General features: G+C 39.5%; 1 protein-coding gene across 1 annotated transcript in view; it reads left to right on the top strand.

Moving 5' to 3' along the window:
- Nucleotides 1-25,920, top strand: part of LOC150078811 (uncharacterized) — a 329,603-nt gene that overhangs the window by 52,979 nt on the left and 250,704 nt on the right. Inside the window, exon 4 of the mRNA XM_090382376.1 lies at nucleotides 13,733-13,870. Within this exon, the coding sequence (XP_090238502.1) occupies nucleotides 13,733-13,870 (138 nt within the window). The remainder of the gene's footprint in view (nucleotides 1-13,732; nucleotides 13,871-25,920) is intronic.

Genomic DNA, 25,920 nt, shown 5'->3' on the forward strand with positions numbered 1-25,920 from the left:
TGATATGTTACTCTGTGGATACTGCTTCCCATATGTAGTACTTTACATTTGTCAATGTTAAACTTCAGTTTCTACCTCTCAGCCTACCCACCTGCTCAACTTTTCTAGATTCTGTTGCAGCAGGATCTAGAAAAGTCATTAGTGTCATTAACAACCCTGCCGACCTTCTTATCATCTGCAAACTTGAACATTAAGCCTTATATACCATCATCAATATCATTGATAAATACACAAAATGACAATGGACCCAAAACTGAACCCTGGGGGAACCCACTATTAACATTAGTCCACGAAGAGCAGTCCGTTGATTACCACTCACTGTCTTCTCCCACTCAACCATCCCTTTATCCATAGCAGAAATTTGCATCCAATACCACACTGTTCCAATTTGTGCAGCAGTCTTCCATGTGTGCAAGTGCATCAGTATCAAAAGCCTTTCTAAGATCCAAAAATATGATATCAAAATTATTCTTTGCATCCAGTTCCTTCGTGACCACATCATAGTATCCAATCAAATTGGTTAGACAAGACTTACCGTTAATAAATCCATGCTGTGTCCAAGCTATAACTGAAGTCTTGTCTAGATGATCCTGCAATGCTTCTTTAACCAGTGCCTCCATTAATTTTCCTGGAACAGAAGTTAAACTAACAGGTCTGTAATTATCTGTGTCGCCCTTTGATCCTCCTTTGTGGATTGGGGTCACATTTGCACATCTCCAGTCCATGGGTACCTCCCCTGAGTCGAAGGAAGCTCTCATAATAATATCTAAGGGTTTGCTTAATTCCTTTGCTGCCTCCTTTAATATAACAAGACGTTTTTTAAATTCTGTACAGTGTGATCAACTGATGTTGTTACCAACGTTGAATTCTAAATGGGAAGACTTCAAGGATTTGGAGGCTACTAGACTTTTCATTCCAACTAAGAAATACTTGTTGTTTGTTTGTTATTTGGTTTTTAGGAGCATTAGCAACTAAGGCCATATTGCTCCGGGATATGCGGTGGTCATTCCCTGACCTTTCCGCATCCTCCGTATTTAGTGGTGACGGGCTTGAACCCCGGTTTAATCAAGAAGCATGTGCTGCGCACTGCTGCTCCTTCCCACCTGGCTACGGAGGTGCCTCTAAGAAATACTGTTCAAGGTTCAGGCCTAAATGGATGTAGTAGTAGTAGTAGTGGCATGTGATGCAAGAAAACAAGTTTTTTAGCATATGTAGCATCAGTCAAAAAAAAAAAAAAAAAAAAATACAAAACAATTTCCCCCCAAATGCGTGTCCAGTTCCTCCTTAAATTTATTTAACCTATCAACTTCCACGAGAGATGGAAGTTTGTTCCAGCATTAACTACCCGCTGGCTAAAGGCAAATTTCCACACATCTCTTCTACATCTGTCTTTCCTTAATTTCAATTTATGCCCCCTTAGGTTCGTAATCTGAACAAGTGGAAGAATCCCATCAGAATTCAGCGTGCTCAACCTATTCAAGGCCTTATACAACTCAACGAGATCACCTGTCTGGTGCCTAGTCTCCAGCCGCTGCAATTTGCAGAAATTAAGCCTCTCTTAGTAAGAGGATCCCTTCATTCTCCTCATCAATCTTGTTGCCCTTCTCAGTACACGCTCAAGCAAATCTACATCCTTCCTAAAATGAGGCCTCCAGACCTGTAAGAATTACTCAAGGCATGGCCTGACTATTGCCTTATACAGAGGGACAATCATCTCCTTTTCCCTGCTAGCAAAATTCCTGTATATCATTGACCAAACCCCATGATCTGCTCTGGCAGCCTGTCTGCATTGCTCAGAAAACTTCATATCTGACTGCACAATTACTCCTAGGTCTTTTTCATTTTCTACCTCCTTAAGTGTAGTACCACACAGCTCGTTTGTTTCTCTGGGGTTACTTCTACCCATATGCAGTACCTTCTATTTGTCAAGGTTAAACTTCAGTTGCTACTTCTCAGCCCATCTGCCCAAATTTTCTAGATCCTATTGCAGGAACACACTGTCATTAACAACCCTGCCAACCTTTGTATCATCTGCAAACTTTGACACTAAGCCTGATATATCTTCATCAATATCATTGATTAATATACAAAACAACAATGGACCCAACAATGAACCCTGTTGGACTCCCGCTAATAACATTAGTCCACGAAAAGCAGCATCCATTGATTACCACCCTCTGTCTTCTCCCACTCAACCATCCTTTTATCCATTGTAGAAACTTACCATTAATACCAATTCTGCTCCAATTTGTACAGTAGTTTTCCATGTGCAACAGTGTCAAAAGCTTTCCTGAAATCGAAGTATATGATATCAATATTATTTTTGCCTCCAGTTCCTTTGTAACGACATCATAATATCCAATCAAATTTGTCAGACAAGACTTTCCCTTAACAAACCCATGATGTGTCTGAATTATTGCTGTGGTCTTGTCTTGATGATCCTGCAATCCATCTTTAACCAGTGACTCCATTATTTTACCTAGAACAGAAGTTAAACTAACTGGTCTGTAATTACTTGTGTCACCCTTCGATCTTCCTTTGTGAATTGGGGATACATTTGCACACTTCCAGTCTGTTGGGACCTCTCCTGAGTCCAAGGATGCCCTCATAATTATGGCTAAGGGTTTCTTACTTCCTTTTCCACCTCCTTTAATATAACTGGATAGATCCTATCTGCCCCAGGTGCCTGTCTTTTGTTTAACTTCAACAATTTCTCCTCCACTTTGCTCTCAGTTATTACAAAATCACTAAGCACCCTGCTACAATTTGATAACCTTCTGGCATTTTCAAACCTTAATAACTCATGTGTGAATGTAGATACAAAATACTCGTTCAGTTTGTCAGTTATCTGAGCAGGATCATCAACAGTCGAACCGTCGATATCAAGTGGACCAATCAGATTCATTCCCTTCCTTTTAGAGTTTATATAAGTAAAGAAATCCTTGCTGTTTTTCTTAGCATCCTTTGCCAAAGATGATTTTGTGACTTTATTACAAACTAGCTTATATCTGCCATAAGGTGCCTCCGTAGCCAGGTGGGAAGGAGCAGCAGTGCGTAGCACACGCTTCTTGATTAGACCGGGGTTCGAGCCTGTCACCACCAAATATGGAGGATGCGGAAAGGTCAGGGAATGACCACCTCATATCCTGGAGCAATATGGTCTTAGTTGCTAATGCTCCTAAAAACCAAACAACTACCAAAAAATATCTGCCATAGGCTTCTGTGTCGCCTGATAATTTATATCCATCCCATGCATTTTTCTTCTCTGCCACGAGTCTCATTAGTTCTTTTGACAACCATTTAGGCCTAAACCTTGAACAATATTTCTTAATAGGCATGAAAAGTTTAGTTGCTTCCATGATTAATTCCTTGAATGCTTCCCACTTAGAATTTGCTGTTGGTAACATCATCAGTTGGTCCCACTGTACAGAATTTAAAAACTGTCTGGGACCGCTGTAATCACCTTTATGGAAGCAAAAACCCTTTCCTTTACCCCTGATGGTAATTATATCTTTAAGTTTGTTTGTTATTTGGTTTTTAGGAGCATTAGCAACTAAGGCCATATTGCTCCGGGATATGCGGTGTCATTCCCTGACCTTTCCGCATCCTCCGTATTTGGTGGTGACAGGCTCGAACCCCGGTCTAATCAAGAAGCGTGTGCTACGCACTGCTGCTCCTTCCCACCTGGCTACGGAGGCACCTATATCTTTAAGTAATTCCCACATCAGTACACTGTGATCACTGTCACCTAGTGGTTCCTTTAACTGCAAATTCTTAATACACGAATGATCACTGCTGATAACCAGATCAAGAGTATTACCCTCTCTGGTTACCTCTCGAACATCCTGCTGTAGAAAACAGCTTACTCTTTAAAAGACCTGGAAGATCTCATCGAATGATCACTGCTGATAACCAGATCAAGAGTATTACCCTCTCTGGTTGCCTCTCGAACATCTTGCTGTAGAAAACAGCTTACTCTTTAAAAGACCTGGAAGATCTCATCATACAGATTTCTCCACCTTTCTGTGTATTAGGAGATTTTAATGGACATCTCCCCTTATGGGGCACTCCAAAAATAGATAAACGGTGTAGACTCATTGAAAGACTTCTAGAGGCCCAAAACCTCACCATACTCAATAGTGGTGCACACATTCACATAGAACTGCCAAATGGACACACCTCAGCAATTTATCTCTCAATTAGTTCTCCAGTACTGGTCCCAACTATAGAGTGGTACGTAATAAAAGATCCCATTGGTAGTGACCACTTCCCAATTGTTTGTAACCTGCTCACTACAAAACCACCATTAGACCAGCCCTGCAGTAACTGGAAATTCTCTAAAGCCAATTGGGCCAAATTTCAGTCAGCAATCACTGTGGACAAAAAAACTATTCAACTACAGCCCATAGATAAAGTAAATGATTATATCACATCCTGTCTTTTAGTTGCTAAATACTCAATTCCATTATCAAATCCCCCGACCAGACCGCACTTCAACTTCTGGTGGAATGAAGTGGAATGCATAAAAGCAAAGAAGGAAAAACCAAAGCATTTAATTTATTCCGTCTATCTCCAACTACACCCAGTCTAATTAACTATAAGAAGCTAAGGGCAAAAACACGTTTCATTCAAAGGAAAGCCAAGAAAGATTCATGGACCCAGTTCGCATCTACTATCAATAGAAACACCGACTCCCGATTAATATGGAAAAAAATTAGGCAGCTTTCTGGGAAGTTTCCAACCATCCCTTCCCCAATTCTTTCTTACAATGGGCAAGAATTCTCTTCTGCTCTAGATATTGCAAATTCCTTGGCCAAAACCTTTGCCCAAGTCTCAGCTGCTTCAAACTACAATCCAGAATTCCAGAGATTAAGACCACCACTGAACAGAGATCCATGAACTTTTGAACCTCAAATCACTTCCATACAATCAGCCTCTTCAATATTGTGAACTTTTACAGGCCATTAAAAGAACACGAAACAGTGCCGCTGGGCCAGATGGCATATATTATGTCATGCTGCAGCATCTCGATGAAAAAAACTTACAACTGCTACTACTCTTTTTTAATCAGATCTTCCTGGAAAATATTTTTACAACCTCCTGGCACCGTGCTACAGTTTTAGCCTTTTTGAAGCCTGGAAAAGATCCCTCCAATCCTTATAGTTACAGGCCAATCTCTTTGTCAAGTTGCCTTGGTAAAATTCTCAAAAAAATGATCCACAGTCGACTCATTTGGATCATTGAAACTCAACATATACTGAGTAATTGACAACATGGCTTTGGCCAAAACAGGTCATCCTTAGATCTGATGATCAAGGCTGAATCCGAAATTCGCAATGCCTTTGTAAAAAACGAACACCTTGTTATGGTCTCCATAGATATAGAGAAGGTATTTGATACCACCTGGCAGTATGGCATTCTCAGTGACCTTCATACTCTTGGTCTATGTGGCAACCTGCCCATGTTTATTAAGAACTTCCTCCAAAGCTGCACTTTCCAGGTTCAATATCAAAACTCCCTTTCTACTATCTTCTCACAGGAAGAAGGAGTTCCACAAGGGTCAGTACTGAGTGCAACCCTATTTGCCCTTAGAATGGATTCCATTAAAAAAGAACTCCCAAATATTGTGGAGGCATATCTTTATGCTGATGATCTCTCTATTTCTTGCCATTCTTTGAACATGAGATCTATCAAACGGCAACTGCAGATGACTCTCAATAAAGTGCAAAAGTGGGCTGAGCTCAATGGATATCATCTTTTCCATCAAAAAACTGTTGCAATCCACTTCTGCAATCAGCGCAAATTGCATACAGACCCTGAACTTCGGATATCAAACTGCACCATTCTGATTGCCGATAATATCAGATTCCTGGGATTGTTCCTTGACAGCAAGTTAAACTTCTTTGAACACATTAAATCAATACGCACTACCTGTCTGAAAAAGCTGAGCTTGCTAAGAGCTTTATCTGCCCTGTCTTGGGGAGCAGATCGTACAACATTGCTGCTCTTATACAGAGCACTGATTAGATCCCGTTTAGATTATGGTGCTCCAGTTTATGATTCTGCATGAAGGAGTGTATTGCATTGGCTGGATCCTATACAACACAATGTACTGCGGATTGCTCTTGGCGCTTATAGGACATCTCCAACCTATAGTCTATACACTGAAGCTCATGAACCCCCTCTGTACCTCCGCAGAAGAGTGTTATTACTTAAATATGCAGCCAAAATACAAAGTTGCTCTCCGCATCCTATTCAGACATATCTCTTTAATCCACCATTTCACAATCTCTATAGAAATAAACCAAGTAAAATGCAACCAGCAGGCCCACGGCTCCTTGAAATAACACAAAATTGGAATGTTCCTATCCACAATAGGCAACAGATAAAAAATTACTCTCCTCCACCATGGACCACCTGTCCTCAACTGAAATGTGATACATATTTTCTGCAATGGGGAAAGAACTGTCTACCAACTCTAAATTTGCAACGACTCCATACTAGCCATATTCAAAACTATGCTGACTTCCTACCAATATATACCGATGGTTCCAAATCTCACTCAACTGTTGGAGCAGCAGCAGCAGCAGTGTTTTCCTCTGCTATCATATCAGCTTTTCAGCGGAACTATATGCAATTCAATTAGCTCTAGAAAATTTGACTCTTCACCCATCTGCAAAATATTTAGTTTACACAGACTCTCTCAGCTCAATTCTCAGCTCAACTCCTGATCTTATTTATAACAGGGTGATCCTTAATCTAAATAAATAAGATCAGGAGTTTGCTATTGAAAATTGAAGACTGCCAACAACTAGTGAGGTTTTGCTGGATTCCAGTGCATGCAGGCATTAAAGGGAATGAACTGGCTGATATTTCTGCTAAAAATCCATCAACTTTAGACTTAACCTCTGTCTTCATTCCAGCTTCATTCCTGATATATAGAAATATTCCTATATATCATTGACAAGACACCATGAGCTACTATTGTAGCCCATCTGCACTGCTCAGAGAACTTCATATCTGCCTGCACAATTACCCCCAGGTCCTTTTCATTCTCTACCACTGTCAATGTAGTACCACAGAGTTGATACGTTGCTCTGGGGTTGCTGTTTCCCATATGTAGTACTTTACATTTGTCAATGTTAAACTTCATTTGCCACCTCTCAGCCCATCTGCTCAACCTTTCCAGATCCTGTTGCAGCAGCATAGTGTCAGTAGTGTCCTTGACAACCCTGCCAACCTTTGTATCATCTGCAAACTTGGACATTAAGCTTGATATACCATCATCATATTTCTGCTAAAAATCCATCAACTTTAGACTTAACCTCTGTCTTCATTCCAGCTTCTGATTATATTCAAGCAGCATACCATGCACGGTGGACAGAGCTATGGCATAAAAAAACAAATAATAAACTCTTCCAATTGAAACAAGATCCAAAATTTTGGCACTCAAGCATTCAGACAGTTCAGCAAGAAGAAGTGGTACTTGTACGGATTAGAATAGGACATACTCATTTGACACCTCCATCTACTCACAGGCGATGATCCTCCTCAGTGCTCACAGTGCTCGGAACATCTAACAGTCAAACATATTTTGATTGATTGTCCACATTGAACTTCAGTATTTCTTTCTCTGGCTAACCTCCGAGAATCGATCACATTAAATCATATCATTGGAGAGAAGGCAAATATTAGTGAACTTTACTGTTTTTTGAAAGAAATTGGAATTTATGAGCGAATATAGTTTCTGAGCTGAAATAAAATTGAGCTGGCTTCATATTAATTATTATAGATAACATTGCTATGAATAGGCACACTATAGTCACAGCAGCTTGTGCGCCATTAAGCACCCATACCACACCCATACACACGCTGCAGAAAACAATAAATCCACAAAAGTCTTACTAGTGTGCAAGTGACCAACCACAAGTTCCATTAAATATCTGGGAAGTTAAAATCCCCCATTATAAGACATTCTGATTTACTAGCCCACTATTTCTCTGTACAATTGTTCATTGTACTCATTCAAGTCATTAGGCCTATAACACACTCCTACTGTTATTTTTGCTTTCACAGTGCTTATGTCACACAAAATTGACTCAACAGTGCACTGTTCATCTATATCAACTGGATGCACTTCTTTTGATTTTATGTTTTTCTTAATTAACAGCATCACACATCCTCCCTTCCTATCCTGTCTATCCTTTCTGTACACATTGTACTCCCCAAATTCCAGTTCTGCATTCCTTATATCTGTGTGACACCACGTCTCTGCTATCCCAACAATATCGGCCTTTGATGTCTTGACCAACACTTCAAATTCATCAAATTTATCTACTGTACTTCTAGCATTGGTATACATGCAAGTATACATACACCTATTCTTATTCTTAGTTACCCTAACACATCCCATATACCCACCTGTTTCACAATGATTGCCATCAGTCCCTGAAACCCCCAGCACCCCTCGCTCCAGGCCGCTGCTTATTCTAATAGAAGTAGTGCAAGAATCACCTTCACCTCTGCTTGCAGCTACTTTTAACCTAAAAAAGCTAGCAGTTTTCTGACCCACATAACACCGCCTCAATAGCATCAGCAAATATTCTTGCACCCTTTCTATTTAAGTTTCTCTTCTGTTAACAAGCACAGACTAGGCTGAAAAAATTCTACCCCTTGAGCCTTGCACATTTCCTCCAGGGCCGAATTGATTGACAAGGCTCTCATCATGTACTCCCTCCTATAGTGTCTGGGCAGAATTGCAGACACTTTCAAATTTAACTGTAACTCACGATTTTTTTGCAACATTGACCTATACTTGTTAAGTAATTCCACCGGTCTCCTACTCTTAATATCATTAGTGCCAATGTGTACAACAATATCACCTTTGTGCCCTTAAAAGATGATATCCGCTCTACAACATCATCAACTTTTGCCCCTGGCAGACATACCCTGGTCCTATTCCATCTATCCTTTTTACACAATATATAATCCCCGTCTCCCTGACAATAGAGTCACCAACAATAACTATTTCCTGTGGGACCAGCGCATTCTGCCTTAGAGATTGCCGCTGTGTTGGCTGATGCCGAGGTGTGAGCTCTGATGTCAGATGGATTAATGAGGCTTGTGGCAAAGAAGAAAAATGTATGGAATGCACATAAATGATCAGGTGATTCAGAAGCCTAGGGCAGATATAAGCTTGTAATCATGTAATCAAGTCACAAAGGAGGTTAGGCAGGTGAAGGCAGATTACGAGAAATCTTTGGCAAAGGATGCAAAGAAAAACAGCGAATAGTTCTTTACTTATATAAACTCTAGAAGGAAAGGGATGAATTAGATTGAACCACTTAACATAGATGGGTTGACTATTGATGATCATGCTCAGGTAGCTGATAAACTGAATGAGTATTTTGCATTTACATTCACACATGAGGAGTTATTCAATGAGGGGAATGCCAGATGTTTATCAGCTTCTAACAGGGAGCTAAGTGGTTTTGTAATAACTGAGAGCAAAGTGGAAGAGAAATTGTTGAAGTTAAACTTAAAGAAGGCACCTGGGGTGGACAGGATCTATCCAGTTATATTAATGCAGGCAGCAAAGGAAGTAAGCAAACCCTTAGCCATAATTATGAGAGACTCGGGGAAGGTCCCCATGGACTGGAGGGGTGCAAATGTATCACCAATTCACAAAGTGGGTTCAAAAGGTGACACAGGTAACTAAAGGAAGTTTAGCATTGACAAATGCAAAGATCTGCATGTTGGTAGCAGTAACCCCCAAAGAAATGTACCAACTGGGTGATGTTATGCTCAGAGTAGTGGAGAATGAAAGAGACCTGGGGGTAATTGTGCAGTCATGTATGAAGTTTTCTGAGCAGTGCAGACAGACTGCCAGAGTAGGTCATGTGGGTCTTGTCAATGATATGTGGGAATTTTTCAAGCAAGGATAAAGAGGTGATTATCCCCTAGTATAAGGCAATGGTTAGGCCACACCTTGAGCACTGCATACATGTCTGGAAGCCTCATTTTAGGAAGGATGTAGAGTTGCTAGAACGAGTACAGAGAAGAGCAACAAGACTGGTGAGGAGGACAGAGGAGTGCTCTTACGAAGAAAGGCTTCAGTTCTGCAAATTGCAGCATCTGGAGACTAGGCACCTGCGAGGTGATCTGATTTAGGTGTATAAGGGCTTCAATGGATTGAGCAGGCTCAGTGCTGAGGGGATTCTTCTCCTGCTCAGATTACAAACCTGAAGGTGCATAAACTAAAATTGAGGAAAGACAGTTGTCAAATAGATGTGCAGAAATTTTCCTTTAGCCAGCAGGTAGTTGATTGCTGGAACAAATTTCCATTTGTCATTGTGAAAGTTGATAGCTTAAATAAATTCAAGGTAGAACAAGACAAACATTTATTATGAATGGATGGGTGAAATGGGAAGGTGTTTTTTTTTTTTTTTTGACTGATGCTGTATAAGCTTGCTTTCTTGCATCATATACCTCTAATAATGCCAATGCTAATTTTAAAGGAAAAACAGCAAAGACTACTTTACTTATGTAAACTCTAGAAGGAAGGGGATGAATCAGATTGATCCCCTTGATGTCGATGGTTCAAATTGTTGATGAGCTTGCTGTGGTGGCTGGCAAACTGAATGAGTATTTTGCATCTACATTCACACATGAAGAATTCTGTGGGGAAGTGTTGGCTAGAAGTTTATCAAACTCTTCCAGGGAGTTAAATGATTTTGTAATACCTGAGAGCAAAGTGGAGATTTTGTAATACCTGAGAGCAGAGGAATTGTTGAAGTTGAACATAAAAAAGGCATCTGGGATGGATGGGCTATATCCATTTATATTAAAGGAGGCAACAGAGGAAGTAAGCAAACCCTTAACCATAATTATTAAAGCTTCCTTGGACTCAGTGGAGGTCGCCCATGGACTGGACATGTGCAAATGTGTCTCCAGTTCACAAAGGGTAATCAAAGGGTGACATGAATAATTACAGACCTATTAGTTTAACTTCTGTTCCAAGGAAAAATAATGGAGTCACTGGTTAAAGAAGCACTGTCAAATCATCTAGACAAGACTGCAGTTATAGTTCAGACACTATATGGGTTTGTTAAGGGGAAGTCTTTGTCTGACAAATTTGATGGGATAATATGATGTGGTCAGAAAGGAAATGGATGCAAAAAAAGAATTTTGAAATCATATACTTGGATTTTATTAAACCTTTTGATACTGTTGCACATGAAACACTACTGCACAACTTGCCATTAATGCCATACTGAAGCAGTATGGAATTAAGGGCAAGTTGCTGCTATGGATAAAGGGGTGGTTGAGTGGGAGAAGACAGAGTGATAATCAATGGACACTGCTCTTCTTGGACCCCAGGGCTCTTCTTGGAGGCCCCAGGCTTTGGTGTTGGGCCCACTGTTGTTTTTTTTTTTAATTTATCAATGATATGGATGAAGTTGTATCAGGGTCAAAGTTTGCAAATGATACAAAGGTTTGCAGGGTTGTTAATGACAGTACTCTACTGCAACAGGATCTAGAAAAGTTGAGCAGTTGGGCTGAGAGGTGGCAACAGAATTTTAATGCTGACAAATATAAAGTACTGCATATGTGTTGCAGTAACCCTAGACTAATGTACAAACTGTGTGGTACTTCACTCACGGTAGTGGAGAATGAAAAGTACCTGGGGGTAATTGTGCAGTCAGATATGAATTTTTCTGAGCAGTGCAGACAGGCTGCAAGAGAGATTGCAGTGCAGTGCAGATTAGCTAGCTTATGGTGTCTTGTGAATGATATACAGGAATTTTTCTAGCAGGGATAAGGAAGTGATTATTCCTGTGTATAAGCAATGGTCAGGCCACACCTTGAGTACTGTATACGGGTCTGGTGGCCTCATGTTAGGAAGGATGTAGAGCTGCTGGAACGAATACAGAGAAGGGCAACAAGATTAGTAAATGGAACAAAGGTCGCTGTTACCAAGAAAGGCTTAAATTCTGCAAATTGCAGCATCTGGAGACTAGGCACCTGTGAGCTTGATTGGTTTGAGCAAGGTCAATGTTGATGTGATTTTTCCAATCGCTCAGATTTCTCACCTGATGGGACATAAATTCAAATTGAGGAAAGACAATTGTAGAATAGTTGTGTGGAAATTTGCCTTTAGCCACCGGGCGGTTGATAGTTGGAACAAACTTCCATCTGCCATATTGGTGGTCAATAACTTAAATAAGTACAAGGCAGAACTAGACAAGCATTTGGAGTGAATGGATGGGTGAAATGGGAAGGATTTTTTTTTTTTTTGACTGATGCTGTATAAGCTTGCTTTCTTGCATCATATGCCTCTACTATTGCTAATGATAATGCTGATAATACACTACAACTATACTATAGTGAGATTCTTGTAGGTGCATGAATCATTTTATGGTACTGAAATTTTGTTCCAATTAATATCACAGAGGAATCCTTATTTATATAACTAACTTTTGGCCGACCGGGCTAGCCGAGTGGGTAAAGTACCTGCCCGGCAACCCAAAGGTCGCGGGTTCGATTCCCGCCTCGGGCTTGGATCAAAGTACTGCAAAAACCTTGGGAGGTGCAATATGGCCACAGAAGCCGATGCGCCAACAACTACCAAATCAAAAAAAAATAAATAAATAAAAAAATAACTAACTTTTGCTTGACTTTTTGAAATTACTATATATATATATATATATATATATATATAGTAATTTCTGTTTTATTCTGCTTAAATATCTACCTCAAATCAAAAACAAATAAATAAAATGGAAATGTATTCATACTACAGAATTAAAAAATTCTTTTCAGAGAATGTTATTTATTTTGAAAGCATATTTATTTGTAAGAAATACTACACATTCAGAAATACAGTATCACAGATACAACTTATTGTTACTTTTCACATATTATTATGTTAACCCCAGGGGCTCATATTTGGTGAGTATGGGCTTGGCACACCCATGTTCTGAATTGGATATCATCATTCTTCTCTTCCTTGTTGGTGATTCCCTTTAACCTCTCTCGCTCTCTCTCTCTCAGAGTAACTCAGAAATAAATTTAAGCATAAGCCTCAGGCTTTCTTGCACCATATGCCTAATAATAATAAATAAATTAATAATTTTGGTTTTAGTGCTTAACAGTTTTCCCCATGTTAATACAAAAATTCAAAATTTTTCAAAAGGTTGGAAAACATTGTAAAGGGTGTGATAATGAATTCTTTTGTTACATCTTTTAAAACTTTCATTTTCAAGAAAATGCTTCCATTTATAATACTACTCAGTACCATTCATTTATTTGCACTAAAGTTTAATTTTTCCAGGGGTTAAAAATATTTTTGGTATAATGAAATTAATGGGATTTTACTGTATCGGATTAAACAGCAATTAAAATTTACTAACAACTATCCTCTTAAGTGCAAGTATATTTAAAAATCTGGTTTGAATTTATGCTAATTCAACTTGAACTGAATGCTCAGAACACATCTACACCCTATAAAAGCCAAGATAACCTGTTCTAGCTCTTGGCACCCTTGTCAGACATTGCCTACTAGTGAGTCTCCTAATCACCAATAAATTACTAATTAAATTACTGTGATGTAACTGATGTCATATAAAATAAAATGACAACAACCATATCAAAATTAAAATAATTTACTAAAATAACAATAATATTTACTAAAGTAACAATCTCACATTATTCCTGTTATTGTATGCTCTAGAAATTGTTCAGAAGACAGCTCTTATAGACCAGAGATAATGATAAACTTAGAAGTCTGGCGAGGCCCTCGTTTTGATCTTGGTGATTGGGTATCAACAGGTCGAATTACAGATGCTGGTCTTCTTGGTCCAATTGGCAGGTGATTCATTACAATTTTGTTTTAATATTCTAAAATAAGATAAGAAATTATAAGGTAAAACGATTGAAAAAGAAATGTTCATAAATGTGTTATATTTTATTCAGTGTTCTGGCTCATCAGTAATTGTATCACCACAAAAAAAGAAGAGAAGATGATATACCTTAAATTGAAAAACTTATCCCGTATGAATGCTTCGTATATATGAGCATAATTGGCATTTATACTCTTGATGATCCCTGATGCACATGAAAAAATAAATATAATAATGGTAGATAATAAAAAGAACAGTTGAATTTTTGGGCAGAATCAAAGCAGAAGAAAACAGGAAATTCATCAGTAATATTTTTAGAAAACTCTTCAGACTGGATTTAGAATACATTGGCAGAACTAGCTCTTTCAGCAATCAGCAGGATGGATTGCTTCCAGAGTGATGCTTGCCTGTCACTCCAACCATTTTGCTTAATCACATGACCAAGTTACAGCAGTCACTTTGGTCTTGCATAATAATCAAAAATAAAAGAGGCAGGTGTGCAAAAATTGTGAATATCAGCTTTCATTTGATAAATATAAGAAAATTAATGCTTGTAATAAATTTACAATGCATTTAATTAAAAAAAGGGGTGCTAATAATTGCATTAATTCTTAGAACATCCAAATTTTGACCAACAGTGCAAAGAGGAGATATCCCATATAAATTTTTAACAGTAAATAATGATAGTTGTGGCAGTTCACAGTGTGCACTTCTCTATTAGGGCGTGCACAAACTGTATGGATATAGGATTTGGTTTATTTTTTATTAAGAAAAAAAATTACTATCCATAGTAAATGACTTTCCATTGTTGAAAAGTACCAGGCACAGTTGGCCTGAAGACTGCAGGAACAGGAAAACAGTGACAAGATTGAAGATGAATGGACTTGCATAAAGGAAGCAATTCTGGGTGCAGCAGGTAACCTTGGGTGAGACCTCAAGACCGAGGAATGGTTGGATAACGAGTGCCAAGTAGCAGTAGAATTGAAGAGATGTTGTTATTTGGTTTTTAGGAGCATTAGCAACTAAGGCCATATTGCTCCAGGGATATGCGGTGGTCATTCCCTGACCTTTCCACATCCTCCATATTCGGTGTTCACGGGCTCAAACCCTGGTATAATCAAGAAGCGTGTGCTACACACTGCTGCTCCTACCCACCTGGCTACGGAGGTGCCGAATTGAAGAGACAAGCCAGGGTAAAATGTTTGCAATGGAATAGCAGAGTGAATAGTGAATACTACAAGGAAAACCAGATTGCTGCAGCTAGGATATATAGAATGGATTACGAGAGACTTAACTTTGTAAGTTTTGTTTCCGTCTCCGGCCTTTAGGCAATTAGAAAGCACAAATTAAGGGTTAAAGGGATTACTGTTCCACAATGTAAGTGGAATGTAAGATGTATGCAGTCACCTATCCCACATACCAAGAAGCCATGCTAGTCAACTGCTTTCTATAGCCAGTTGAAAGATTAAGGCGTATTCCCAACACCGATAATAGCTTCTGGTCAACTTTTGTTCTTTGTTCAAAATAAAAAAAAAAAAAAAATTTTAAAAGAAATACTGCATTATCTTTGTACGTGCTACTTATGATTCAAGAAGTTTTTGTGACTTTGTGTCAGTAAAAAAAAAAATTCCGGATTTATAATAACTTATGGAAAAAAATATCAGGGAGGAACAGTGTTTTACAAATTTCGAAAATAGCAAAGAAATCCAGTTACAAACTTCTATAAAATATGGACCGTTTTGTGACATCACACCTCTGAGCTTTTTGGTTTGTCCTCCAGTGTTAACCACTAGAGGACAAACAAACTTTTTCAAATATCTATTGATATTTCAACAGATATTTGAAAAATCAGGATATAAAATCTATAATCCTTTTACAACTTCTCCAATTTGTTCATGAATATTGTCTAATAGAATATCTAAATATAGACATAGTACTATGAATTTTTCTTACCATTCCTGTAACAGTAGCTTCTTGTGAAAGGTCTGCAGCAGGCTTCTGTGTTTCCTGATAATTTATATGCATCCCAGAGAAGAAAAATGCATGGAATGCATATAAATTATCAGGCGACACAGAATCCTACGGCAGATATAAGCTAGTCTGTAATCAAATCACAAAGGAGTTTAAGCAGGCGAAGACAGATTACGAGAAATCTTTGGAAAAGGACGAAAAGAAAAACAGCAAAGAGTTCTTTATTTATGTAAACTCTAGATGGAAGGGAATGAATCAGATTGGTGCACTTAACATAGATGGTTCGACTATTGATGATTCTGCTCAAGTAGCTGATAAACTGAATGAGTATTTTGCATATGCATTTACACGTGAGGAGTTATTTAAGGAGGGGAATGCCAGACGTTTATTAGCATTAGCATTAGTAGAGGCATATGATGCAAGAAAGCAAGCTTATTCAGCATCAGCCAAAAAAAAAAAAAAAACACACCACTCCCATTTCACCCCTCCGTTCGTTTGAAATACCTGTCCAGTTGAGCCTTAAATTTGTTTAGGCTATCAACTTCAACAACAAATGATGGAAGTCGGTTCCACGAACCAACTACCCGCTGGCCAAAGGCAAATTTCCGCACATCTATCCGACATCCGTCCTTCCTCAATTTGAATTAATGCCCTCTGAGGTGATTATTCTGAGCAAGAGGAAGAATCCCATTGGCATTGAGCATGCTCAAACCATTCAAAGCCTTATACACCTCTATCAGATCACCTCGCCGGTGCCTAGTCTCCAGACACTGTTATTTGCAAAACAAGCCTTTCTTCGTAAGAGCAACCCTTTGTTTCAATCACTAATCTTGTTGCCCTTCTCTGTATTTGTTCCAGCAGCTCTATCTTGAAATGAGGCTTGCAGACATGTATACAGTACTCAAGGTGTGGCCTGACCATTGCTTTATACAAGGGAATAATCACCTCCTTATCCCTTCTAGAAAAATTCCTGTATATCAGTGACAAGACACCATGAGCTACTCTTGTAGCTCATCTGCACTGCTCAGAGAACTTCATATCTGCCTACACAATTATCCTCTGGTCTTTTTCATTCTCTACCACTGTCAGTGTAGTACCACAGAGTTGATACGTTGCTCTGGGGTTGCTGTTTCCCATATGTAGTACTTTACATTTATCAATGTTAAACTTCATTTGCCACCTCTCAGCCCATCTGCTCAACCTTTCCAGATCCTGTTGCAGCAGCATAGTGTCAGTAGTGTCCTTAACAACCCTGCCAACCTTTGTATCGTCTGCAAACTTGGACATTAAGCTTGATATACCATCATCAATATCATTTATAAATACAGAAAACAATAATGGACCCAGCACTGAACCCTGAGGGACTCCACTAATAACATTAGTCCACGATGAGCAGCATCCATTGATTACCACTCTCTGTCTTCTCCCCCTCAACTACCCCTTTATCCATAGCAGCAATTTGCCTCCAATGCCACACTACTCCAATTTGTGCAGCAGTCTTCCATGTGCAACAGTATCAAAAGCCTTTCTAAGATCCAAATATATAATATCAAAGTTATTCCCTGCATCCAGTTCTTTTGTGACTGCATCATAGTATCCAATCAAATTGGTCAGGCAAGACTTCCCCTCAGCAAAACCATGCTGTGTCTGAGCTATAACTGAAGTCTTGTCTAGATGATCCTGCAGTGCTTCTTTAACCAGTGACTCCATTAATTTTCCTGGAACAGAAGTTAAACTCACAGGTCTATAATTACTTGTGTCAGCTTTTGATCCTCCTTTGTGAATTGGGGTCACATTTGCACATCTCCAGTCTGTGGGTACCTCCCCTGAGTCCAAGGAAGCTCTCATAATTATGGCTAAGGGTTTGCTTACTTCCTTTGCTGCCTCCTTTAATATAACTGGATAGATTCCATCCACCCCAGGTGCCTTTCTTGTGTTTATCTTCAATAATTTCTCCTCCACTTTACTCTCAGTTATTACAAGATTCTCTAGCTTACTGCCAGAGTTGAATACGTCTCTGGCATTCCTCTCGCTGAATAACTCCTCATGTGTGAATGTCAATGCAAAATATTCATTTAGTTTGTTAGCTACCTGAGCAGGATCATCAACAGTTAACCCATCGATATCAAGTGGACCAATCTGATTCATCCCCTTCCTTCTAGAGTTTACATAAGTAAAGAACTCTTTGCTGTTTTTCTTTGCTTCCCTTGACAAAGACTTCTCGTAATCTGCCTTCGCCTGCCTAACCTCCTTTGTAACTTGGTTACAGATCAACTTGTATCTATCATAGGCTTCTGTGTCACGTGTTAATTTATATGTATCCCCTGCATTTTTCTTCTCTGCCACATGTCTCATTTGTTCATCTGACATCCATTTAGGCCTAAACCTTGAAGAATATTTCTTAGTTGGTATGTAAAGCCTAGTAGCTTCCAAGGTAAGTTCTTTGAATGCTTCCCATTTTGAATTTTCTGTTGGTAACGTCATCAGTTGGTCCCACTGTATAGAATTTTTAAATACTGTCTCAGACCATCGTAGTCGCTTTTACGAAAGCAATAACCCTTCCCTTTACCCCTGATGGTAGATACCTCGTTGAGTAACTCTCACTTCAGCACACTGTGATCACTGCCACCTAGTGGTTCCTCTATCTGCATTTTCTTAATGTATGAAGAATCACTACTGATAATCAAATCACGAGTATTACTCCCTCTAGTTGCCTCCCGAACATGCTGATGTAGAAAACAATCATCCAATAAATCCACAAAAGCCTTGCTAGTGTGTGAGTGACCAGCCCCCAAATTCCAGTCAATATCTGGGAAATTAAAATCCCCCATTATAAGACTCCCTGATTTACTGGCCCACTCTATTTCCCTGTACAGTTTCATTTTATACTCATCAGAGTCATTAGGCCTATAGCACACTCCTCTCAATTTTGATCTCTCAATGCTTATGTCACACCAAAAATGACTCGACATTGCACTGTCCATCGATGTCGACTGGTTTCACTTCCTTGGATTTTATGTGTTTCTTAACTAATAGCATAACTCCTCCTCCCTTCCTATCCTGTCTATCCTTTCTGTATACATTGTACTCCCCAAATTCCAGTTCTGCATTCCTTATATCTGTGTGACACCACGTTTCTGATATCCCAACAATATCCGCCTTTGATGCTTTGAGCAATACCTCAAATTCATCAAATTTATTTACCAAACTCCTAGCATTGGTGTACACGCAAGTATACATGCTCCTGTTCTTTTTTTGGCGCCTCCGTAGCCAGGTGGGAAGGAGCACCAGTGCGTAGCACACGCTTCTTGATTAGACCGGGGTTCGAGCCCGTCACCACCAAATATGGAGCATGCGGAAAGGTCAGGGAATGACCACCGCACCGGAGCAATATGGCCTTAGTTGCTAATGCTCCTAAAAACCAAATAACAACAACATCCTGTTCTTTTTCTTAGCTACCCTAACACAACCCATGTGTTTACTTGTACCACAATGACTCCCAGCAGTCTCTGAAATATCCTACATCTTGTTTTCCAGGCTTCTGCTCATTCCAATAGAAGCAGTGCAAGAATCACTTTCACCTATGCCAGTGGCTACTGTTAATCTATTAGTCCTTGTATCCTCCCAAGCTAGCAGTTTTGCAACCCACCTAACATTGCCTTGATAGCATCAGCAAATATTCTTACACCCTTTCTATTTAAGTGTATCCCATCCCTGTAGAAGCAGTCCCTTCTGTTAACCAAGTACAGACCAGGCTGAAAAAAATCTGCTCCTTGAGCCTTGCAGAATCTTTCCAGGGCCATATTGATCGACAAGGCTCTCATCATATACTCCCTCCTATCGTGTCTGTTCAGAATTGCAGACACTTTCAAATTCAACCCTAATTCACGCCTTTTTTTCAACAGTGACATACTGTGATAAGGCCAACAGTAAAGAATCTTCTGTATGCAAGTCCTCAAGAGCACAGCGATTCTTCGTCTTTGTTTGTTTCAAATACGAAAAGGCCGATTCACACAGATATGTGGAACTAAAACAGGAATTTAAAAGTTCACTGCATTTTTGTACATTTGAGTACCTTTTTTGGCAAACATATTTCCAAAAGTTTTCTTCTGATGATCTGGCTTTTAAGAAGATATCGTTTTGCAACGTAATAATTTCATTTTCAAGTAATATTTTCTCCATGTCAAAAATGCAGCGATTTTTTGCTGCAATTTGTTTCATATCCAAGTGGATATTAAATGGATAAGAAATATATTGAACAATGTCTTCAATTGTTTTAAAATCACTGATTCTGGTTTTAAAATTGTCCACAACATTCTCAATTTCAGAAACATATTTCTCACTATTAAATTCAAAAACAGGATATGTTTTGCAAATGATCGAATTGTTTTTATTTGAGATCCTTAGATATTGCCAAAAATTGATATTTATATGCAGAAATACTACTAATCATGTCACCCATATTTTTGTTTTTTCCTTGTAATTCCAAATTCAGATCACTTAATTTACTGGTAAAATATGCCAAAAAAGTCAGATCACACAATCACTCCGTATCTTGTAGCTGCTGCTGATAATCATCTCCCCTTTGATCAACAAATTTTTTAATTTCATTTGGCAAATTTCGAAATCTCTGTAGAAACTTACTCCGACCGAGCCACCTCACATCTATATGTAATATCAGATCTGGTTCTTTTACCTAGAGTTGCATTTTGAAAAGTCTGCTTTGAAGAGATTGTCCTCTGATGGAATTCACGATTTCGAAAACGATGTCCATAACACTTTTAGTATTTAATCTTTTGCTGGCTAACACTTGTTGGTGGATGATACAGTGGTAAATCAAAAAATCTGGGAATTCATCATCCTTTTGGCACAATGCAATGAAGATGCCCTGTCATTGCTTTAGCTCCATCTGTTGTTACTGATACCAGCTTAAATAGTGGTAATTTAATTTAATTTTTTCAATAAAATGTTTAAATGAGTTAAAGATATCAAGACCTCTAGTTCTTTCTTTTAACAAAATCATACCCAGCAGTTCTGGTGGCAGAATCAACTAAAAACATACCAACAAAAACGAGCAATTGAGCTGTATCACTGACATCTGTAGATTCATCCAGTTGTAAAGAAAAGGGCACACAATTAGCAATATCAGCATGCAATTGTTCGCTCACATTTTTACTAATTTTTTCGATGCATCGCATCACAGTATTTCGAGATAATTGTAAATCTTGAAGGGCACTTTTAATTTCATTTTTGTTCTTAAAATTTTCAAAAAGAGAATCTGTTATTTCTAAAAATGCATCTGATGAATTGACCATCAGAAAATGATTTGCAATTTTTGCAAGAAGATTACTCACTTTAAATGGTGTTGCAGTTACTGCTTTAGATTGTAAATTAGGTGTTAGGAAGAAATATTGTTGCGCGAATAATCTAGATTTAAGTTCTTCTTATTTATTTTTTCTAAGGCACTATTCGACAGAAAATCCAATTGGTATTTACCATGGAGTGCGTTGAAGTGCCTTTTATAAATTTCCTTTTTTTGGGTATAGCCATGGAAGCATTGCAAATCAAACAACAACATTTTTCTTTCACCATTACAAAAAAGTATTCTAGTTCCCACTCTTTATGAAAATGGTACGTTTTACTCTTTTTCGTAGTATTCGTTTTAAATCAAAAGGTATTAAATTAACATAAGTAGTCCAGTTAACCGATTAAAATACTAAGTTTCGGGAACCAGAAAAATATTCTGTCTGAACAGCTAACATAGGATAATTGATAAAGAGGATTCCCGAATGAGGAAGTTGTTTCCAAAATAACCGGACAAACACACCACCATTTATTGCTCTGTTTGGTTATATCCTTATAAGAATCAATTTTGAATGCCTTTGTGATATTTCTCTAAAGCTATTTCTGGAGGTCACAACCATAAAGCGATAAAAACAATTTAAACTTTTCTGTTAATGCAATCTAATTATACGGGTAGTAAACTCAAACTTATTGCATTTCCAATAATACCGATAGCTGGAATTCTGTGGTATTTTACGTTATTATGGTGAAATGTGTTTCTTCTTCAATGAAATCTTCAATCAAGCAAAGAAATAAAAAATAATAAATAAATTTTCAAAATCTGCTCTTCATTCCTATTTTTGAAGCTTCGTTAAAAATAATAAAAAAAAAAATAAAAAAAAAATAACGCACAGGTAACGAAACCCTCTGTGCAATATAAAATTTTGGTAGTATACCTGACCGCGCAAATCGAGGAATGACTATATTTAAAATTTGTCGTGATCGACCAAAATTAAAGCCGCGATCGACTCGTTGGCCACCCCTGAACTAGATGATTGTTATTTGTCTCAGCATGTTAGGAAAAGTAATACATATTATTATTATCTCTTATATATATATTTCTCCTTGCCTGGGGATTCCACTCCGTGACGGGTACTGCTACCAAGTACACAGGGTCGTTGTAATGTCTAGTGTTACTGTTGGTCGAGGAAATCTCCGACTTATTCTACAGGTGTTCAGGATTGCAATTTTCTGGAGTTCCTTGTAGGTGTTCTCCGGGAAACCTATTGCTGCTAGGCCGCTATGTAGGGGCGCCTCCGTAGCCAGGTGGGAAGGAGCAGCAGTGCGTAGCACACGCTTCTTGATTAGACCGGGGTTCGAGCCCGTCACCACCAAATATGGGGGATGCGGAAAGGTCAGGGAATGACCACCGCATATCCCAGAGCAATATGGCCTTAGTTGCTAATGCTCCTAAACGACAACAACAACAGCTGCTATGCAGAGTCTGTGGTACCATACTGGTGGTTGACACGATGATCGGGATGGTCGATACTTCTTGCATATGCCACATCTCCTTGACCTCATGTCTCAGGTTCGTGTACTTCCTGATTTTTTCCTCATGGGTTTTCTGGACATTGCTAGTGTTGGGCACCGCTATGTCAATCAGGTAGGTAGCCTTTTCCATCTTGTCCACAAGTGTTATGTCCAGTCTGTTGTGCGGGATTGTCTTATCTGTTATTATGGTGCGGATCTCTAATACTGCCTGGGGTTCGTACTTGTAATATGGTACACTTTCTTTGGTCAACTGGTATTTTCTCGCTAGCTTCTGATGTATTATCCTGGCTACTTGGTCGTGTCTATGAGTGTACTTGGTCTGGGTGATCACCTTGCACCCCGCAGTGACGTGTTGGATCATTTCTGAGGCCAGAATCGTCGACATGTGTCATCTGACATTCCAGGCTCCTTTGCGATGTATTTTTTATAGTTTCTGGTGTTGTTAACCTGGTCTTGGATGGCCAGCATGAATCCTTCAGTCTTGGGGAAGAGTGTCCCACTTGTGAGCCATGCATTGGAAGCAATGTTATCGATGTGATCTTGATGGAGGTCATTGTAGTGTCTGCCATGGAGTGTCTTCTTTGCCCACCTTTCTAACTTTGTTTCTTTTACCATCTGGGCGGGAGGGAGGGTGTACCTTGCTTAGGTTCAGTGGGGTATACCACTTATCTATCTTCCTTATGGCCTGGTGGAGTGGTGCTGTGTTGTTCTCAAAGTAATCCTTCAGGTTAACTATCACTGTTTTCTGTTGCTCTTTATCAGGTCTTCCTTCCTCAGGCCCCTTTATCAGGCCCCTTCCCTCCTCTTTCCGAGCTATTGTTAGTCTCTCCACTGCTGACTTCAGGTGGTGTTGGCGATTCTTGGTCATCATTGTCCTTGTCTTTCGCATGATATTTTCTAGTTCAGTGTTAGTCCAATCTATGACCCCAAAGGTGTGTGAGTATTGGAGCTGCATAGGTGTTTATGGTTTTAACTGTTTTCTCTCCATTCAGTTTTGCTTTCAGCAGGCTTCTGAGTCTCTGCTGATATTTTTCAGTCAGGCACTTCTTGATTTCCTTGTTCTCTAACTGCTGAGCCTGCATCATCCCTAGGTATTTGTAGGTCTGTCTCTCCTTCTGTCATGGCTTTGATCTCTTTACCAGTCAGAAGCTGGTAGTTTCGGCCAACTAATTTTCCCTGGTGCAGTGTGTGGGTCTTGCATTTGTCTAGACCAAATTCCATCCTGATGTCCTTGCTGAATTCTTTGGTGATCCGGAGTAGTTGCTTCTCGGTTGCCACGTAGAGCTTGATGTCATCCATGCACTTCAGGTGGGTGAGGGTGTACAGGTTCTTTCTTCCTTCTTTGAAGTTATATCCATACTTGCTGCCGTTAAGCATGGTGGATAGTGGGTTGAGTGCTAGACAGAACCACAGTGGACTCAGAGCATCTTCCTGAAAGATTCCTCTTCTAATGGGGATTGGCCTGGTTGTGATGTTCTCGACCTTAATTGTGGTACTCCATTTCACCATTGTTGCTCCTAGGAAGTTTGTCACTATCGGATTGACCTTGTAGGTTTTCGGGGTCTCTATTAGCCAGCTATGAGGTACGGAGTCGAAGGCTTTGCGGTAATTGATGTAGGCCATGTATAGGTTGCAATGCTTCTTGTAGGCTTGCTCCATAACTGCGGCATCTATGGTTAATTGCACCTTGCATCCTTTCTGCTCTTCGGCCATTATGTTCTGACTCTCTAAGTGGTCTGATTTCTTCTTGGTTATGCAGCTGGTCAGGATCTTGTACATCGTTGGGAGGCAGGTGGTTGGCCTGTATTTCGCTGGGTTTCTTGTATCTTCGTCTTTAGGCTTCAGATATGTGGCTCCTATGGTGAGAAACTTCGGGATTGTCTCTGGGCCTTATCATTCAAGTGAACTGCTCTGCTAGGTGCTTGTGTGTGCAGGTGAGCTTCTTGTACCAGTAGTTGTGGATGTTATTAATTCCTGAGGTTTGCCAGTTGTGGGTGTTCCTGATCGACTGTTTTACTACTTCTCGAATCTCCCACTCTTTCATCTCTTGTATGTCCTTGGTTTTCTTCCATTCTACTTCTATCCAGGGTGCTCTGTTGTTATGTCTTACTTCACTGCTCCAGATATTTCCCCAGAACTCCTCGATCGTCTTCTTCTCGGGTGGTCCATTTCCTGCTTTCTCATCTTTACCCATTTTCCTGTAGAAGGCTCTTTGGTCCTCATCGAAGATTCGGTTGTTTATTTTCCTCTGGGAGCTCTCTTTGTATCGGTGTAGTCTCTTGCTGAGTGCGAGGAGGTTCTGCTTCAGTGTGTCCAGGTATTCTCCTGTTCTCTGATTTCTGGTCTCATGTTTGCTGTGGATGCTGTCTCTCTTGAGGATGCTCTTCACCTTTCCAATCAATTTCTTACTTCTATTACCCTGTTGGTACTGGGTCAACTGACCTATCTTGACTCTTAATTCTTCTGTCTTCTGCTGAAGTCTTCTTTCCCAAGCTGGCGGTTCCTTCTGTTTTCGGTTCTTCTGTTGCTGGTCTCATTTCTTTTCCATTAATCCTGGTAGCTGCTATGGCAGCACAGTATACGGCTGTGTGGATAGCCTCCAGTGTTGCACCATTTTTGTCAAGGTAATGTGGCATTATTTGCCGATTAGGTGGTCTGTTACTCTCCACAGAATTTTATTTGGCCTCTGCTTAGGTATCATATGGGTTCTTGTGGGGTCAATTCCTTCGAATTCTGTTAGGGCTTTCTTCCACTCATCTTCTATTCTGGATATCATGACTTCATCTCTTTCCACTTCAGCTACTCTGGGTTGTATTTCTTCTTGCTGTTCCTCCTCTGGTTCCATATTGACCATATTCTTTGTGCTTTGTAGCTGATTGCTGACATCCTGCTTGATTTTTTTTCCAAGATGGCAGAAGCTATTAGGTTCTTCGTGATGATGGTTCTTCTTTGGTCTGCTAATCGCTGTTCGGTGACCTGAATATACAGATATTGTTCCAACCACTTGGTATGTAGTCGTGACCCATACATTGTCATATCGGTTTCTAGCCTAGTTATTTCATAGTATGCTCGGATGATATACGTATTCATTTCAATGCTCCACTTCATGCATTGGCGTTTTCTTCCTTCCTGGGTGGTCACTAGCACAATTGCACAGGAAGAACTTCCAATTGGTGGGGCTGGATGGTCTTGCCCTTCTCTTGTGGTAGCC

This window comes from Mastigoproctus giganteus, chromosome 10 (genome assembly GCF_048544385.1).
Source record: "Mastigoproctus giganteus isolate SK-2022 chromosome 10, ASM4854438v1, whole genome shotgun sequence".
NCBI classification, from domain to species: Eukaryota; Metazoa; Arthropoda; class Arachnida; order Uropygi; family Thelyphonidae; genus Mastigoproctus; species Mastigoproctus giganteus.